This window comes from Melospiza georgiana, chromosome 1, assembly GCF_028018845.1.
Source record: "Melospiza georgiana isolate bMelGeo1 chromosome 1, bMelGeo1.pri, whole genome shotgun sequence".
Classification (NCBI taxonomy): domain Eukaryota; kingdom Metazoa; phylum Chordata; class Aves; order Passeriformes; family Passerellidae; genus Melospiza; species Melospiza georgiana.
In genome coordinates, this window is record NC_080430.1 from 113,474,547 (window position 1) to 113,493,203 (window position 18,657).

Here is an 18,657-nt window from a genome sequence, read left to right on the forward strand (position 1 = left end):
TCTGGGAGGAGGGAAACTAGATAGTTTCTCTTTCCACTTCCATTAATAAAATACTAAATAGGATATATAATTTTTATTTTTTACACTAGTGGAACAAGTGATATTCCTAAGAACAGTATAATTTCTTTGGTTTAATTGAGTACACTGTTTTATTAAACGTGCATGGTTAGAATATCATGTTTTAGAGGTGATTGTCAGTGATTGTATAGAGCTTGTTGTGCTTTGGAGACCTGGGAAAAAATAAGGTATAATTAACTGTAAATACTCAGGTTCATTTTAATGGCCAACATTTTCCATTTTGGTTAAGGAAGCTCTGTTTATGAGACAAAAGACCTGAAGGAATAACTGATACATGCAGCAAATTTGTAAATCAATAAAAGAAGGAATGGGGATGTCTTGCTGCTCTACTGAAACAGGCTTAAATAGATTTTGTACCAAATTATAATAAAAGATGAGTAGTGAATTTGCCTAATTTACCCAAATCAGGATTAGAAACTTAATTAATCTCTTTTAATGGTTTTTACGATAAATAAATCTTAATCAGAAATAAAACATGAGAATATTTTTTTAATGACAGGAACCCATATTTCAACATCCAGCTGGCTGTCTATTTCCAATGCTTGTTTAGTAATCTTGCCTAATATTATGATTTTTTCTGGGACTTGAAGAATGGGATGACAAGAAATCTGTCAATGAGCCATAGAAAGAAAAAAATGCAGTTGTTTGTGGGATTTCCAATCTTCTCATACATTTCTCCTGAAAGATTCTGTAAGATTTTATCATTTACATCACCAAAATAAAATAGCATCTGTTGTAATTAAATACAGTAAGAACATTCCAGGCAACCATGAAATAAATGTCTGTACAAAAGTAATTTTTAAAAAATTATATACTGTACAAATTATTGGGGTAAAATATGTCACACAGAAAAGATATTTCAGCCCTTAGGTGTATTCATGAATATGCAGAAACAACCTCAGATGTGGAGAGTCTCAGTAATTTGTTGTAAACATGTGTCCTTGTGTATGGATTTTCATGTATGTACAGGTATAGATTGATAAAGATCTACTGAACTAAATGCTTCAGGGGAAAACAATTCAGGACTTTAATAAATTTCCCTTGGAAGACTTATTTCTGAGACTTCTTGAAGTCAGGTTGATAACATATGGAATAGCCCATCTCCTACACATCTCAGACAAAACTGCACCTAGACCCCTCTGTAAATGTCACTTACAAGGGACTTCACCACTATGACAATAAAAAGAATAAGAAATCTTGCCTTGCAAGTTAAAACCTCCGTGAATAGCTGGCAAAGGAGAAAATACATGATTAGTCATTGCTGAAATGCCTCTTCATGTGAGGGGAAAGCACATGATTTCACATCTAGTCACACTGCTGCCACACACACCCATCAACTCTGTTGTACCTCAATAGAGTGAAAACAAGGCTAGAATTTAGAAGGGTTCCGTAACTTGAATTAAGACCATAACTGAATTTGAAGTTCCATGGCTAGAACAATAAACACATTTCATAAATCTGATCCAAAGGAATTTAATTTTTCTCTAGGGCTTTTTTGTTCACATGAAAGTATAATGCCCCCCCCCTCCAACTTTCCTTTTTATTACTTTTTTTTAACCATAGAATTGCAGACTTGGTGATGGAAGGCATATCATATCTGGAGATTGTTTCATTGAGGCCCCTGTTCAAGCATGGTCACCTAGAGGTTTCCCAAGACTCTATCCAGGCAGAATATTAATGTCTCCAAGGATGAACACTCCACAGCCTCTCTGAGCAACCTGTTCCAGTGCCAGTGTTGGATTCAAATTATATCTTTACAGCTGCCTGCAATAAAAGGTAAGGAGGTATAAGACAATATTTACAGGTGTCTAGAAAGAACTCATCCTCTTGCACCAATTCATGCCCTGCTGTGAGCATTTGTATCTGGTTAGTCCTGGGAACTTCCTGGATTAGACATCACCCATCTGGTCAAATCTGAATCAGTTTTTCCCCTTCAAGTGGTCCAACCACTTCTGCAAGTTTTCCAGGTGAAAAAAGGAAAAAAAAAAGGAGGTTGGACTCTGACTCATATGCTTCAAACCAGGCACAGTCCAGGGAGATGGATTTAATCATGATAGGAGGGCTTGAATTTGAATTTACAGATTGGCTTCCTTGATGGCAACTTCCAAATTTGCTTTTCAAGCTGGCATGCACAAGGCTAGGTTTTAGGCAGACCAGCATTTAAATGTGGTTTTCTTCCTGAAAGCTTCTGAAAGCCTTTTAAAAATAGCAATAGAGAGGTGGAAAGGTTTTGCTGTTAAGTCACTGCCTGCAATTCTCTTCAGGGTCTGCTCTCCTGTGAGTTTTCCACATAAAATTTGCAGAATGACAGCTACCTGTGGAATGGAGCAGCCTGAAGGACAGGCCACAGGGACAGATGCAGATCTCCTACTGTCCTATCTCTGAAACATGGAACATGTTGCAAACCACACTGTTTCCACACTGCCTTTGGAAAACGCTTTCTTGACAGAAACGTTTTTGACCTTTGGCCTATAGGAAGTTGATATAAAATAAAATTTGGAATACAACGGCTCCAACTAGACTCTGGAGCAAATTCCCATGTTACAGTGGTTGTTGTCCCCTACTGCAGGAGAGGAAATGCACCTTGTTTTATATGCCCAAGATTTCCTCTGTAGGAAAGTGAGATGGCTCACTAACATTTTGCCCTGATGCGCAGTGCGAGTGTAACCAGATGCGCACCTAGAGACTGGGACACTGGGGTACACAGGGAATGCATCCACCCTGTCCTGTGGCTAGAGCCTTGAGAATTGCCTTTCCTGTTAGCCATTACCCTCTGACCTTTCCAGCATTTTTCTGGCATGTTCTGCAGGCACTGCTTAGTGGGGAGCCAGAAAAGAGAAGACTGTGGCTATTCACTGGAACCTGGTGCTTTGAAAACTCCAGCATAAAACTAGCTCTGCACTTGGCAGCTGAATACTGATTGTGTGCCTTATGGGGTGAGAGGTTATAATTCACAGCTCCTGGGCTGAGGTGTGGGTGAAGGAGGACTGAATTTGTGATGATTATCCTTTGAATGTGTAAGAACAGTTTTATCTCAGAGTTATCTCTCTTAAAAGGTGGACAGGAGAGCTTCATGACTCGGATTCCCCTTTTTCAGAGCATCTATATAGAGATAGGATTCTTATATTGATCTTGGTTTTCCAGAGGGTTTCAGAGTGTTTAGAAAATGTAAAACTTCATAGTTTCATGTGAATTCTTGCTTCAGTGCAGATTGGGAATAGGTCTGATGTGATGCTGTGAGTGCTCTGCACAGCTGTATTGCTCACACCTGGTAAGACCAGTGTTTCCTGAATGCATCAGATTTCCTGAGCACACATGATAGATTAATGTACACAGGAAGATACCTGGCTCTTTACTTTGCTCTGCTGAGGCTTGCTGAACATATAGGAGAAATCCAACCCCAAAACCTCAGCTGTGTCCCAACTTAATTTCATCTAGAGAAAGAGGATAATTCAGGTGCATGGTAAACCTACACAGGGACATTGCAGTCATGTTCTGCCATTAAAGAGTCAGGGAAAAGTCTGAGTAAAAACAAAAACTGCCTGTATTCCATAAGCATCAGGAAGATTTCTTGACTAATATGGCAATTATGTACCAGCTACTGGCTTTGGAAGCCAGTCCACGGGCTGGTTCATTGAGCCATGCGTTTTATGTGGCTCAGAAGCAGGAACTGAATGGAGCAGGGAAGTGAAAACAACATTTTTTCAGTGTTGAGAATCTCAGAAACCTTCCAAGGAGATGCTACTCTCCGTGAAAGTTTTCTGTTTTTATAAATGTAATCCAGTAGGCTGTTGCCTGCAACACTAAGAAAAAAGATCACATTAAATGGTGAAGATCTTCACTATGGTATTCTCCCATGCTTTCATTCCTTGCTTTGGTCAGCCAGAGAACAGGTTCCTCTGGTAATATTTGTCATGTCCTTGGGGACTGTCCCCATTGAAGCCTTTCTGAAGGAAGCAGTGCCAATATTTCTCTTTGAGAATTGTCTGCCATTGCAGTCTATTTTTCAGCGGCTTGAAGGTGACTACAAATCTACTGGTTACACTTGATTACTGTCAAAAGTATTTTTTTTTTGGGGACCTATGGGAACAAGAGATGCTGTGTAGGTTTATTTTCAATGAAAAGTAATATTTTGGAATAGAGAGAATGGAAATGTGCCTCATATTAGTTATACTGCTCAAAAAATAAAGTATCATTTACAGTGTCATTTCAATTCTATCTCTGCTTATGTACAGAAAATGTTGCCATGTATATGTCTGTATATATGTACTCACATTTGTATGTATGCATGCACATGTATGTCTAAAAGGACTTGTTTAACTTGAAAGAAATGGGAAATGTAGCATAGCTGGAAAAGATTAAAACAGATGAGTCTAGGTGGACCAGAAAACATATTGCACTGATAAGGATTTTTTGTTTTTAATTCAATCCTACCATAAAGTAATTTATTACCCATCGCTCGTTTTTCTAGAAAGGCCAGTGCAGCACCATTTGCTGTCTGATTGACAATGTAACTCTCTTTTTACAACTTGTAATTTAAAACAGGAAGGCTGCCATTCACATCAGTTAAGAAGTCAACATTTTAGATTACCTTGAAAGGTTCATCTTTGGCATAATTTACTGGGAGGTTCAAATAGCTAAAACCAAAATGCAGCATTCCTAGCTCAGCATAGTCCATGCAAATGTAGTGACATGCAAAATCTAAATCAGGAGTAATTAAAGAAAAGCATTTCACTTCAACTCTACATTTCCAAAAACTTATTAGTTTTCCCTTCAAAGAGCAGAAGAAATTGTCATTTTATATTCCTCAACTGCAACAGTTCAGACTCTGCAAGCCTGCTTTGTCACCTGATCACACATCGAAATCTGCAGCTAATCAGTACTGGTTGAACCAGGAAAGGTCACAGCAATCCTGCTGAACTATTACTGAGGTGTTACAAGACATGGACATTATTCATCCTCACTAAAACCAGGCAAGGAATAAATAAAATGAAAGCAAAAAGCAAAAGGATTAACTCTTGTATATTTGCTGTACTATTACCATGAGTCGATCTGTTTCCAGCCCTTCTTCTGCCATTAAATGAACATTTTCTGACCCTAATTCCTATCACAAGCCACATCAAAATCCTACCACTTTAGCATTAATGTCTGGGCTATACTTTAGGCCAAATCCTGGGAGCAAGGTGTGTAAGCTGTCCTTAGGCTCATATCAGATCTGTGTCAGGAACTTTTTCCAAGGCAGCACTGATGTTTTCATGCTTTCCTCTCTCTCTTTTTCCTTTTTTCCTCCAACACTTCTGTACTGACAAAAGCTGAAGTCTAGTGGCATGACATTAGCTTGCAAGTTGCTCTTGTGCCTGGGCAACCAGGAGAAGCACTGCTGAGCACTTTGTCATTATGAGTTGTGAATATGCTGGTGGAGTTTGCTGCACAGTTACATCAGCAAAATCTCCTGGAGGGAAGGATTGTTTTTGGATACTTCACTGAAATACTGGCCTGCTTTTTTTCCCAGCTGCACCAGTTCAGACCGTGATGGCTCCTGGCAATGTGTTGGGCGCCACTACCACAGATTTAAAGAGCATGAGAATAAGGCTAAAGGACAAGAGTGGCTCTGTTTCAAGGGAGGAGAGGGTCCTGCTCCTAGAGAGTTTGACTTGGTCATAACATGCCAGTGAAGGAGCAATACAAATGCATGGTTTGACTTTACATGGCACTCCTTCAAAATATGTCTTCCTTCTTTCAAAATGAGGGACTGCATGGATAATGTACTTAAGTGTTCATCTGTGTAGGTAATATACACTGTAATTTTGGTTATGTGCTCCTAAGAAAAGTACAATGCCAGATTCTAAGATCTTTCTCAGACAACAAAATCTCTTATGTTTAGGAACAAAGCAATGTGAGTAAGAGAAGACTATCTGGACTGGAAGCCCTTAAAACTGTTTCCTGTTTAAAGGGGGGGGACAAAAATGACTCATATGATGGCAACATATTTGTGTTTTTACAAATGCTGCAGAACAGATCCTTCCTCTCCATTAGTGACCTAAGAAGCAAGCAGGCACTTACTTTAAGAACTATAACACTCCTTCTCACAGTGTCAAAGCAGCAAGCATTGTACATGCAGCAGTTCCCTTCTTAAACATATCAGCCTAAAGTGCAAAGAGAAGAGCCATTATTTCAGGCTGTCTTCCAGAGGTCTCTTGTGAAATTTTTACCTTTTATTTTAAACAGGGAGATAGAAACAGGATGAAAAGGCATTTACCAACGTGTCATGATCTAACCCCAGGCAGCAACTAAGTACCACACCAAATGTTTTCTCATTTCCCTGCAAGCGTGGTGGGATGGGGAAGAGAATCAGGAAAAGGTAGTACTCTTGGTGGGCAAGAACAGTTTGATAATTCAAACAGAGTTTAAAACACGGTGAAAAGTAAAGAGAGAAAGATAGAGAGAGGAATAAAACCCAAGAGAAATGGGTGACACATGATAAAATTGTTCACCACCTGCTGACCAATGTCCAGCCAGTTCCTGAGCTATGACTGGCATTTCCCAGCCAATGCCCCCATTTATATACTGGGAATGCTGTACTGTGGTAAGGAATATTCTTTTGGCCAGTTCAGGTAAGTTGTCCTGGATGTGCTCCCTCCTGTCTTTTCGTGCAGCTGCTTGCTGGCAGAGCATGGGAAGCTGAAAAATCCTTGATATAAAGTAAGCACTACTTAGCAACAACAACAGTGTGTTATCAACATCATTCTCATAATAGATCCAAAACAGAGCACTTTAACAACTACTAAGAAGGAAATTAATTATCTCCCAGCTGAAACCAGGACACAAAGATGAACAGAAAAATTTCTTAAACATACAGGGACTCTGATTTAATATTCTGCAAGTTATCTGAAAAATGGTGAGGAATTGTACTTTCAAAAATCACTGGTACTTGGCCTAAATAATAAGACCATATTGTGCATTCCTTCTATTAGTATGTAACATAAAGACCAAGGAGAAAGATGTTAAAAAGGCTGTAAATTTACCACAGAAGCTCAGAATTGCAACCTCATCATTGTTAGCACAGTGACATAAAATCTGTAGCATTGCAGGAAAAGGCAAGAATGCATTACAGAAAATTCTAATTCTTCTTTAGCCTGGGCAACTGTAAAGGAAGAAAAAAGGGATTTACTAGAAGAAAAAATCCATAGAGCTCTAAATAGGTCAGTTTTTTAGAAAGAACAAGATACCTAGGCTTGCAACCTTCTGGCTATGCTCCCTTCTTAGCACTGTATAGCGAAACAAATACATGTGATGCAGTACAAGGGATTGCACTGCAGCAAGGGATTATTCCATTTATGTCAGCAAATGTCCATGGAGATTCAAAACCTTTTGAAGGGGCAAAAGCAAAGGTCAAGGTGAGAAAACCACTGTATGGGACAATCCCGGATGCCTTGTGCATAGATTTGCTTCAACCAGAATGGCGCACATAGACATGAAAATTGTAGGAGCTTTCTATCATGATTGTCAAAATAACTTAGTTTCCTTCACGAATCTATGCCATTTTGGTAAAAAGGAAGTATACTCATTTTTTTTTTTTTTAACTGGAAAAAACCATATATTTGAGACACCTGCTTTTAAAAGCTGAAAAACAATGGAATTTTTGTTTTTGGTTAAAAGTTTTAGGCTAACTTAAAAACTAACCAGCATTGTAGCAGGACTGTTTCATAAAATATTTCCCCAGCTTTAATTTTGCATATTCAATTTTACTTGCTTTTATATAGATACAAAAATATATATACTTTATCATGATTTTGGTTGTTCCTGTTCTCAGTAATTTCCACATGTGCAATTAAAAAAAAAATCTACCACAGCCTTAGTTCTGACTATATTTTGTGGCAATAAGAGCAATGATGAGGCATACCTGATTTATCAGATGAGTCTTGAGTCAAAATTTCTTCTCAAAGCTAAGCCATGCTGAATTTTTGAGTTTTTCCAGCTACAGAAGACTGACCTGGAAGATTATTTGTAATTGATATTTACTGCTTGTAAATATCTACTAACTACCATGTTCTCCCATTAATTGAAGGCTATCTCAACAGTCCCTGGGACCTTTTTTGTCCTATCTTTGTTCCCAGAACCCCTGTTGTCCTGCCAGTGTGACAAGCTGACGTATTTGTCTGTGGAATGACAAAGCATTTGGGTTCAAATACTCAGGAGCAGCTCTCAGTCATCTGCTGTGACCACCAGACTACAGCCATGACTTTCAAACCTCTGAAAAAGGTCCCTGGGAAATGAAATTATTGGCAATTGCAACTATTTTTTTTTTCTGCCAATAGCTGGAAAAGTGGGGACAAAGAGAGGTGGACCAATTTCTTGAAACTATGTAGGAGCAGAAAGCCATTTTCCAAATAAAAAATGATTTTTCTGTCATTAAGTGAGAGCTGTCAAAAAATCCTGACAGTTTTTGAGTGTTGGCCTTGCCCAGTCAGAACTAGTTAGGATCTGGGCTGAGTTTCCAAGCTGTTTTAAAAACACCACGAAATGTCCATCACGAGTCACAAGATTATTTTTTCAATTTCCTTAGGACATAGCAACCTGGCCTCGTTTCATGTATTACAGATGAATAGTGAATACTTTGCTATAAATCTTGGTGAACTGTCTTGCAAAATATCTTTTTATAATGCTTAAAAATGTAAAAAATTAATGACTGAATGCCAAATACAATGAAGCTTTAACTGAGATGGGGGGATTTTTATTAGTCTTTTATGCATAATATTATTACTTTGAGTTGCTGATTGTTTTTCATTCAATTTTTACTGAAGTTACTTAATAACTGTCACTTTTCATTCTTCTAACTCTTTATTCATTGTCAGCTCTGGATGATCTGCCAGCCCACATGAGAGGGCAGGTTACATTCAAAAGAATTTTCTTTGGTTTAGGGACATGTGCAAAATTGGCACTAATTGCAGCGCAACTTTATACTTTAACTGCTTCTTATTAGCGACTTAGCAGATGTCTGATGGTACTCAGATGTTCAGAGCTCGTTCTGGGAGCCCACTGGACTCAGTGAGATGTGGGCACTTCTGTGAGACCAAGCTCCTGCATTCCCAGGTCCTGCCTTTGGAAAGGTGTGGAGAGGCGATGGTCAGGGGCTGCTGCCATTTGATGGCCCAGCACGGAACATTTTTGGCTCATACCCATGCCTAGGGCTGTGCAGGAGCCACAGCAATGCCCACATCTCCCTAGCATTAAAAGATCATGAAAAAATCCGTGATCCTGACTCTGACTCCCTGTTTGACACATCCGGGAAGGAGATGATTCCTATGCAAGGCAGAGGAAGCAGTGATGGAACAGGCTAAACATGAGAGGAAAGGAGAATGTAGGGGCTTTGCAAGGTGAAGATTGGCTTTCTGTAGCCTCCCCTTGGTTTGGCAAAAGGCTCTGTTTTATAGGATAAGTAAAATAAAGATAAACTTCCAGGAAGCTATTCTGATCCAGATCGTGTGGCATTATCAGTCATTCCTAAGCCAGGTGGAGGGACCAACGGCTTGAAGAACACCCTCCTTTGACCTTGTCCTGCTAGACAGCACCCTTGTGTTTGCATTTATTGAGGGGTGCTCTAGCAACAAAACAAGGCACCTCTCTGAGGTATTTTCTGCCAGGGCTGAAGTCAAAGGATTTGTGTGTTCAAATGTGCAGCTCTATGTCTATTTGTGTGAAAAAGGGTGTGAATATCAGCATGCACCTCCATTGCTTTTTCAAGTTTACAGAGTGAAGGTTACTAAAAATATTGGAAACATGTGAATTTGAGCTGGTATTCATGTGATTCCTGTTTTCCGTGTCTTCTTTTGAAAAAAAAAATTGATTGTATAACTAAAAGATATAAAAGGTCTTTTATTCCTTCTTAGGAAGGGCCGCCTGTGACCTTTATCCTTGCAGCTACTTAGTGCATGCACTGGACAGTAGAAGAAAAAGACAAGAGATGGGAATATTTGATACCCAGCTAAAAGATAGAGGTGACAGATATAACAGAAGCCAACTGTTGCATAACTTTTGTCTTGCAGCGATGTGGGGACAACAAAAGAAGGAGGACCGTGAATGAGCACTTATTTATGTTTTTGTACCCAAAATGATGAGCGCATCAGAAGAAGAAAAAAAATGTTGCTTTGAATGGCATTCTTGAAGTATTGGAAAGGTAATGAAGAGGAACAAGGTGACCAAACTGCCAGACATGTTAAAGCAGCACCATTATGCACTTGTTAATTATTATTTTTTTTTAAATCTCTAGTCTGGTTAGGCTGAGGCACCCTTATGCTGCAGTCTGCAATTCTTGCTGTCTCTGGAAAACAGAGTCCCACACTCCACAACCTGCAAGGTTCCTGAGGACTTTGGATGTATTTAAAATGAATGAAAGCTTTTGGGAAAAAGCAACAGAGAATGCAAGCATCCTATTTGTTTCTTTTCTACTGCTTTGGCTGTTCCCACAAATTTTATGCATCCTGTCAGCCTCCCATGAGAAACTGAATGGTATTTCCACCTCCCCTCAGTACTGATGCAGCCCATCTGCAGCACCATTTCCAGTTTTGTGCTCACCAGTACAAGGCTGACACCAGAATACCAGAGTCCAGGGAAGGATGACAGAGGGGATTAAGGATTGGAGCACCTCTCGTATTGGAATCACTGAGGCAGCTTGAAAAGAAAAAAGCTCAAGTAGGATCTTATTAATGTGTATAAATTCCTCATGTGAGGGAGTGAAGAATACAGTCAGACACTTAATGCTGCCCAGTGACAGGACAAGAGGCAGTGCACACCATCTGTAGTGCAGAAAATTCCATTTAAATGAAAGAAAAACCCCTTTGGTACTGTAAGTGTGACTGAACACTGGCACAGATTGCCCAGAGAGGTCATGGAGTCTCCATTCTTTGAGATATCAAAGCCCCATCTGAACACAGTCCTGGGTAATCTGCTCTCCTGACCCTGCTTTGAACAGGGGGCTGGGGCTAGTCAATATGCAAAGGTGATTTCGCACCTCAATCATTCCATGATCCATGATTCACTTGAAAAATCTGTTTTTATTTCTTGCAGTTATTTTATTTCCTGCAATTATACAATATATTCAGGTTGGAGTACACTTCTCACCTTCTACTCCTCACATTTCTGTGAACCAGAGTTATAATTCTCATAATCAAACTTTTAGAACACCTACTTTAAAGAGACAAAACTCAGCACTTGGGATGGCTAGTAAAACTTTATTTCCAAAGCAGCAATACTCATAACTGAAAATGTCTTATTCAAAAATAAAAATAAGTTTTCAAATTAAATATTGATTTATTTTGTGACAAGGGAAATCAGCTGTAGCAGAAGACATCAGAATTAAATTACCAGGTTTCCCGTTGTTTTCTTTTTAATTGAAATTATGGAATCTTTACGGTGTTTCATTTTTATATGACTTTATGGGGCTAACAGTAATAGGCCCTGAGTTTGCTCAATGACAACAGGAACCATAATAATCCAAATAATAGAGAGAAATACAGAAGAAAGATTTCATGGTGCCTTAATCTGAGAGGCACTTCTTTTAACCCTTTGGTGAGTGTATAACATGCTTTTCCTAACTCTGCATTACATGGTAAGATAATTGCAGTGCTTTGAGCCTAAAAGTGTACTTTGTTCTTCTTCACTTCATGCACATCTCCCTTCATTCTGCAGACTCTGAAGTGAAAAGCATGCCCAAACAGAAGCAAGGGAAGAAAGACATGGAAAGCAAAGTGAATCAATTATTGCCTTCAGCCTTGAGAAATTAAATATATTTAACTTATAACTTCACAAATGCTGAGGTGGTTTCACTTTTCTCTGAACACTGAAAGAACATTGAAAACAGGTTGATAGAACATCATAAAGGAAGGACCTGGAGCACATATTGTTCAAAAAGTAAAAAAAAAGTGACAAATTTCAGAAAAGAGGCAGTCTAGATATTCTGAGTACAGAGACCATGTTTCCTAAGAAAGATTTTAAAAATTTAAAAGATTATTTTAGAAAAGAAAATTTAAAAGATATAGAATAAGAGATGTGTTGTGAAAAATGTTGCAATGGCCAAAGAGATTCAATTTGCAGATTGACCTTGCAGGGAACTTCTGCATTGTGTGTTGAGAAAGTCATAGGAGTCATCAACCAGTAGCTCAGAACAGAATTCAATTTACATTGATAAATAGCTTGTGCAGGTGCAGAAGGGCATTTCTAAGGTAATGAGGTAAAACTATTAATGGAATATGTTTTAGAGAAAGTCTTGACAGGCAATAGAAAGCAGTCACACAGGAAAAGCAGAGAAATTTAGCTGCTTGGGAAGTTTATGCTGCAACTGGACAGAGAGCTGGGATCTGTGATAGAGTGTTCTGTTTCAATTACAAAGATGAGCCAAAAGAGCTTCTAGCCTTTCCCATCTTTGTGTTTTATGAGTACAGGTGTTACAGGCATGCAAAGTAGCATATCTTAATTGTCATCTCCAAATCAGACCAGTTCCACTTGTGTTTGGTTTAGCATACTGTATTTTGATGAAGTTTTCATCTGATTTCCCTTGAGGACTGCAGTAGCATTTCCACTCACTCAAGAAGTCAGGCTCTTGTACTGTTTAATTTACTTTGGGTGTAGAGAATTTAAAGTGTGAATTAAAACAATGGAAACATCTTTGTGGCGCAGCACAGGAGAGCAAACCTAGAACAGTACAAATAGGGCTTGTATACTGTACAAAACAGTACAGACTGCCAGGGCTTTACTCATACTCCAGTAAACTTTGCTCTGGGAAGAAGGAGCTGCACAAAGAGCTGCTGGAGCCTACAAACTTCAAAGCGAATGACATGGAAGTGCAAATCAATAGAGAAACCACATGAAACTTTTCAAGGGCATTTGATGCCTTCATGTGTTCATTTTGAAATGTTACCTCACAAATTCCCACTAACCCTATCTTTCTTGAACTTACCAGCTATTTCCTGAAAAAAACCCCTAGCAGCTCCTAGGGAATCATTATTTTAATGCTTGGAGAATATGAAAGCTTCACTTGAGCTTCATTTTTCAGTATCATGCTTTATGTGGAGAAAAGGTGCAAAACTTCCCCCTATTGCCTGCATTATTCCAGTGCAGTCCTGCCGAATCCCTCCTCCAGAACTGGGCTGGAGGAGACAGAAAGCATATATGATCTATTGCATTATTTTGCTGAAGCATACATTTTTTTCAAGAAATGTTCACCTTGCCTTTTCACATCAGTAACATTCTTGGTAAATTGTTGGAATTTAATTTTTGCTATTACTTGTTCTGGTTGGTACCCTAGTGTAGACATGGGGGCCCTTCAGGTCTTCAGGATGTCAGCTGGTGCTTGTCTGTTCTCTAGCTTTGTACTTTGCTAAAAGTTGAAAATGGGGTTGTATCACACCAGTCAGTAATGATGAGATGTGATTTGTTGAAGGTGTAATACTTTCATGCAGTTCAGATCTTGGAGTACTTAGTCAAATCACCTGAAGGAAAAAGATTTCTACTTCTTATTACAGAATAATTTCTTTCCTGTGATATATTAGCTGATATGCACTTGTGATGCATTCTCTTGACAGTTCTGATATGTAATACATGTTAATAAAATCTCTTTAATCATCTTGAAATTGCCAAATAAAGTATATTATACTGTGACTTGACTTCTACTTTAAAAGAGCATCATGCAAAGAGTGTTGATCTCCTGAAAGGCTCCACTGACTTAAAAGAATTTTGGACCAGGCCTGTATTCCCTGATGTGAAAGTCTCAGGGAAAGTACTACAAGACCTCTCTAATAGCACCCTTTGCTCTGTTAAAATGCAAGAAAAATGCATTGCTCTTAAATGTTTTTGATAAAATATATTTCACAATGTTGTCAAGTGTTGTAAGCAGGAGAAAAGTAAGTGTTTTAGGGCATTGATTAGAGAAATGCACTGTAAGGTTTAAAGTATTTTAAAAGGCAATGTATATATTCCTTTCTAATGTGTAGAACTTGTGGAGTCAGTCTTCACATCTGCAATTCACTTTAATCTTCATTTGGTCATGTAGAGACATTCACATTTTTCTGTGTTCCAAAGTGTGTACACAGTTGTTTAATCAGAACAAACAACAGAAATCTTACTTAAAAATGTTTATTGTAAAAAAGTGGCTAGAAAACAACATCAATTTCACTTCACACTTTCTTCAAGTTATCTATAGATGCTGCTATGGGCAACAATTTGCTTTCATTCATAACACATTCAATCATATAAAAATAAAAATATTTACATTATGTCAACATATTTTACAAAATCATCAATAAAAAAGGCACTTGGAGGGGTAATGCTGAAAATATTGCATTTCCTTTGTGCATTAAAAAAATAATTGTAAAACTCCCATGGATCCCCTCTCTTGCACTTATTCCCGTTTTTTAAAACAAAAATGAAGATTAGAGGAACTATTCCATATTAAAGTATGGTCAAGCATGCACCAGGAATGTTTGAAGCTACAGTATTACCTTTTATTTATTTATTTATTTTTAAGGCACATGCAGTTAATTTGTGGCTTTAAATTTTTTTGTACATTCTCTTATATTTTCTTCCCTCTTTTAGTTATGCAGTTTTAAAGCATTTCAGGTCATTAATGAAGGCCTTGGCTCCTAATAAAATAAAAAAACACAGCAATGAATAATATTAAACATTTACTAAGTAAACTTGGAATACTTTTTAAGGCACCTGAGATAAATGGTGTCTAGCAAAATTCACTTGGGTAGTATTTTCATTAAAATTTCCACTTAAAATACTGTTTCTTTGGTTGAAATGGCTTGGCAGGAATGTAATGTTAACTTTGAAGCCTTTTCTAAGCAAGAAAAGATGACCTACATTTGGCTTCATCTATAAGAAAGCTGATAATGCTTCTTCCTTTAGATCTACTTGAAATGTCGTGTGTGGCGTCTTTCCCCCTGTTTCAGAATTCACACTTAAGAATGCAAATATATGGCAGAACAGAAACTACTTAAAGCTCATTTCTACTGACATTCTAAGTTCTTCCACTTGTTTATTTGTTTGCTTTTTTGGTGGTGTGTTGGTTTGTTGGTTTGGTTTCTTTGTTTTTTGGTTTGCTTTTTTATTTTTGGCTGAAAGGTAGACGAGAAAACGCCTTTGGATTTCCACTTATCATTTAGAACAGAAGTTGAGAAAGGCATCAAGTCCAGGTAAACATTGACTGCATGACTCAGTGTGCTACACAGCAGCCAGATTCCTCATGTTTGTGCAGAAGAGACATTCTGGAGAAAGTTTTGGAGCAATTTTTGCACTGGTATTTCTTCACATCTGAGTGGGTCTGCAGATGAGCCCTCAGATTGGATCTGTCTGCAAAAGCCCTGTTGCAGTGAGGACAGGAAAATGGCTTCTCTCCTGCAAAGGAAACATCAAGAGAAAATAGGATAAATCTTAAAAAAAAAAGGTACATGTTTGGGACAGGTAAAACCTGCTTTTATCCTAAGAAAAAAAGAACAAACAGAAATGACTTGTTATAAGAAAAAAAAAAGTCTAGTAATAAGTTAATCAGGCCAAAGATACAGCAGCTTTCAGCACTGCTGGCTCTTTTGCAGAATCCCAGTCTATTGAGAATATGTTGTAAAGTGCAGTCTGAAAACAAGCTGCTGAATCTGCATCTACAGGTGCATGCAATACCTTTAGACTGGGCTCAATCCAAAATTTTCAAACATTTTCATAGAACATTTTCTGCTTAACCTCTGTAAATTACTGGGGGGAAAAGGGCTTTGTCTGAAAAGCAGCAAACAGCTGTAGAGACATTACATTGTACCCAGTGTTGTACTCAAAACCCATTTTTGCCTCAATAGAAAAAACCCAACCACGTTACTGATGATGGGTTTCTAATTCTTAAGGACTTGAGTTAGTGCATGCAAAACCTGCCAGCTGCTTAAGGAGTCAGAAGGCAGCCCCTCATGCATTGCCTGGCTTTTGCTGCCTGATTTCAGAGTCAGCTGCAGCCTTCTCAAAGTTAGCAATTTCCTGAAAGTTAACATAAAATCCTTAAAGCAAAAGCTTCAGCTAGTGGAATTTGTCTAAAACATCCTAAAATTATCAAGGAAGCAACGCTGATTTATGCCAGTATCTGGCCTGCAGTTATGGCACCATGCTAAACCCCCCCTCCCCACTCCCACCTTCCCCCTCTCCCTGCAAGAGGGAGAATTTAGCCTTTCAATGATTCATTTCAAATTCTGCGGTTGCATTTCAAGATTAGTTGAGAAACTATGCTGGTTTTTCCACCTGTGGAGAAAAATAGCAAAAAAGGCATCCCGATGTTACAGCAACAAGAAACTGCAAATGTAACACTTGCTCTTACCAGTGTGAGTTCTAATGTGTCCTTGAAGTAGCCAGGGTCTAGAGAAAGCCTTGCCGCAGATCTTGCAGACACAAGGTAGCGTGTGGGTCCTGATGTGCATCTTAAGCGCTCCCAGGCTGACATACTCCTTGTCACAGTACTTGCAGCTGAAGGATTTCCTAGACTGGGCATCACAGTGCAGCTGCTTGTGTTTGGCCAACCCAGAGAAAGTCGAATAGGTCTTGTTGCACAAACTGCACTGGAACTTTTCGGCTTCGATTGCATGAGGGTCTGAAAGCTTTGACTGGATCCTCTCCTCTTCATCGCTGATGGGGCTTTCTGAGCCGCTGTGATCTTTGGAGGAGGTGTCAGAAGGTGGAGGTGGGCTGACTCTTCCCAAAGATGAGGGGTATCCAGAGAGCGGAGAGAGGTCATTGGGTAGTGGAGACGGTAGCAGCCCGGTTGTAGTCCACACAGTGATGGGGTTGTAAGCTACTGAGCTCAGGATCTCTGGCTGTGGGATGATAGGGACTGGGTAGCTTTCGTACAGGTATGGGGATATAATCACTGGAGAGAGAAGAACATTTTAAGGTAAGAGAACCAAAGTGTATTTCAAAAAGCAGGAAAATGAAGACTCTGAGGATTAAAAGCTGCACAAACGAAACACTCAGTAGGGTAATCTGAATATAAGGGGGATTCAGGAAATACTGTTTCATACATATGTCCTGATGGGTAGAGACAGAGCCCTTGAACAGGAAAGCTGCAGCTGGAGAGTCGCTCCAAGGCAGCATGCTGCTTCTAAATCTGTGCAGCCTAACACAATGAAGCAGTGAAACTTCCTGAAGGATTTGAATAAAAGTTTCAATTCCACCACCAACAGATAAAGAACAGGAAAACTCCAAATGCTTTCTAAGTAACTTGAGTTCAAGTGGACGAGCAAACTTTCACGATTCATTCTGGTCAGCACTGACATATTTCTCAAAACTCCCTCCTTGTAAGCGGGAGAAAATAGAGCCAGCAATGAACTAACCCGTGCCCTGCAGCCTGCAGAGCAATCCCACCCTCCCCAGCACTGCCACGCCACGACCGCAGCCTCAGAAGCGACGCGGTGGCACCCGATTTCCTCCTGTTACCTGTGTGAGTGTCCAGCTCGCTGTAGTTCGGCTTCTTGGATGAATTGAAATGCTTCTTGACCAGGAAGGAGCGTGGCATTTTGGATGCGGCTTTGTGCTTCTCGCAGACTCGGTGTGCTGCCGGGGGCTGTGGCGGTCCGGGGGCGCAGCGCAGGCACTCGCGGGGTCACTGCGGGCGCATCGGTCCCGATCCCGATCCCGCTCCCGCTCCCGGTCCCGTCCCTACAGCGCTGCCGGCCCCGCGCAGCCCATCCACTCCCGCCCGTGCAGCGGCACTGCCGAGGCGCCTTGAAAAGTGCTGTAAATACCCACGAGTCAGGTGCAGGGGGGAAGGGTTTTCCGCTCCTCCAATCGCTTCGGGATGTTCTCAAGCACTTTTCCAAAGAGGCTGTTTTTCTGGGAGGGCTCTGGCGCTGCTGGCTCAGGGATCCAATCCCACTCGGAGGGCTTGGTTCAGGTTTCAGCTCCTCCCGCTGGAGGCAGCTGTGAACGGGGGAGAGAGCTCTAGCAGAGCGCGTTGTCCTGCTCCGAAGTGGGGGGATGTGGCTCTGTACAACTGCAGTCTACAAAATGTATTGCTCAAAATTCTTGAAAATAAAGGTCAGTTTACTGATTCAGCTGAAAGATATATATATTTTTTTTCATTTCTGACAGAGACCTGGATAAGTAATAGGCACTGAAACTTCTTTTCCTTCTTTCTCCCACCTTTTTTTGCCCCTTCTCCCCTTTTCCCCCTCTTTTCTTTTTCCTCTCCCTCCCCCCCCCCATTTGCTTATTTTTTTATTCTTCTTTCTCTTTTTGTTTTTCTTTTAACAAATCTGGTTTCCAGATGTTTGATATGAGAATTACAGTGGGACAAACTGCTCACTAAGAGAAGAAGGAGTAAATACACACACACACACACACACACACACACACACACACACACACACACACACACACACACACACACACACATACACACACGACACTACAAGATACCAAGCTGGCCGGCAGACCTAATGGGAGGCTTTGAACTGAGTGTGTGCCTGCTCCATTCGGGAGCTGCCTTTGAATTGTGCTTAGGAGAGGCTGGAGACGAGCAGCCTGCCTCCCTGACCTGCACCCTTTCAGGAACAG

The 18,657-nt window shown here is 39.9% G+C and overlaps 1 protein-coding gene across 1 annotated transcript; it reads right to left on the reverse strand.

Moving 5' to 3' along the window:
- Positions 1–14,192: 14,192 nt before the first annotated feature.
- SNAI2 (snail family transcriptional repressor 2) lies at positions 14,193–17,770 on the reverse strand. Its single transcript, XM_058031647.1, has 3 exons — positions 17,539–17,770; positions 16,427–16,972; positions 14,193–15,471 (listed from the first exon to the last, which is right to left on the reverse strand). Exons 1-3 carry the CDS (start codon positions 17,615–17,617, stop codon positions 15,290–15,292), a joined length of 807 nt encoding a protein of 268 aa, XP_057887630.1. The 5' UTR covers positions 17,618–17,770; the 3' UTR covers positions 14,193–15,289.
- Positions 17,771–18,657: the final 887 nt, after the last annotated feature.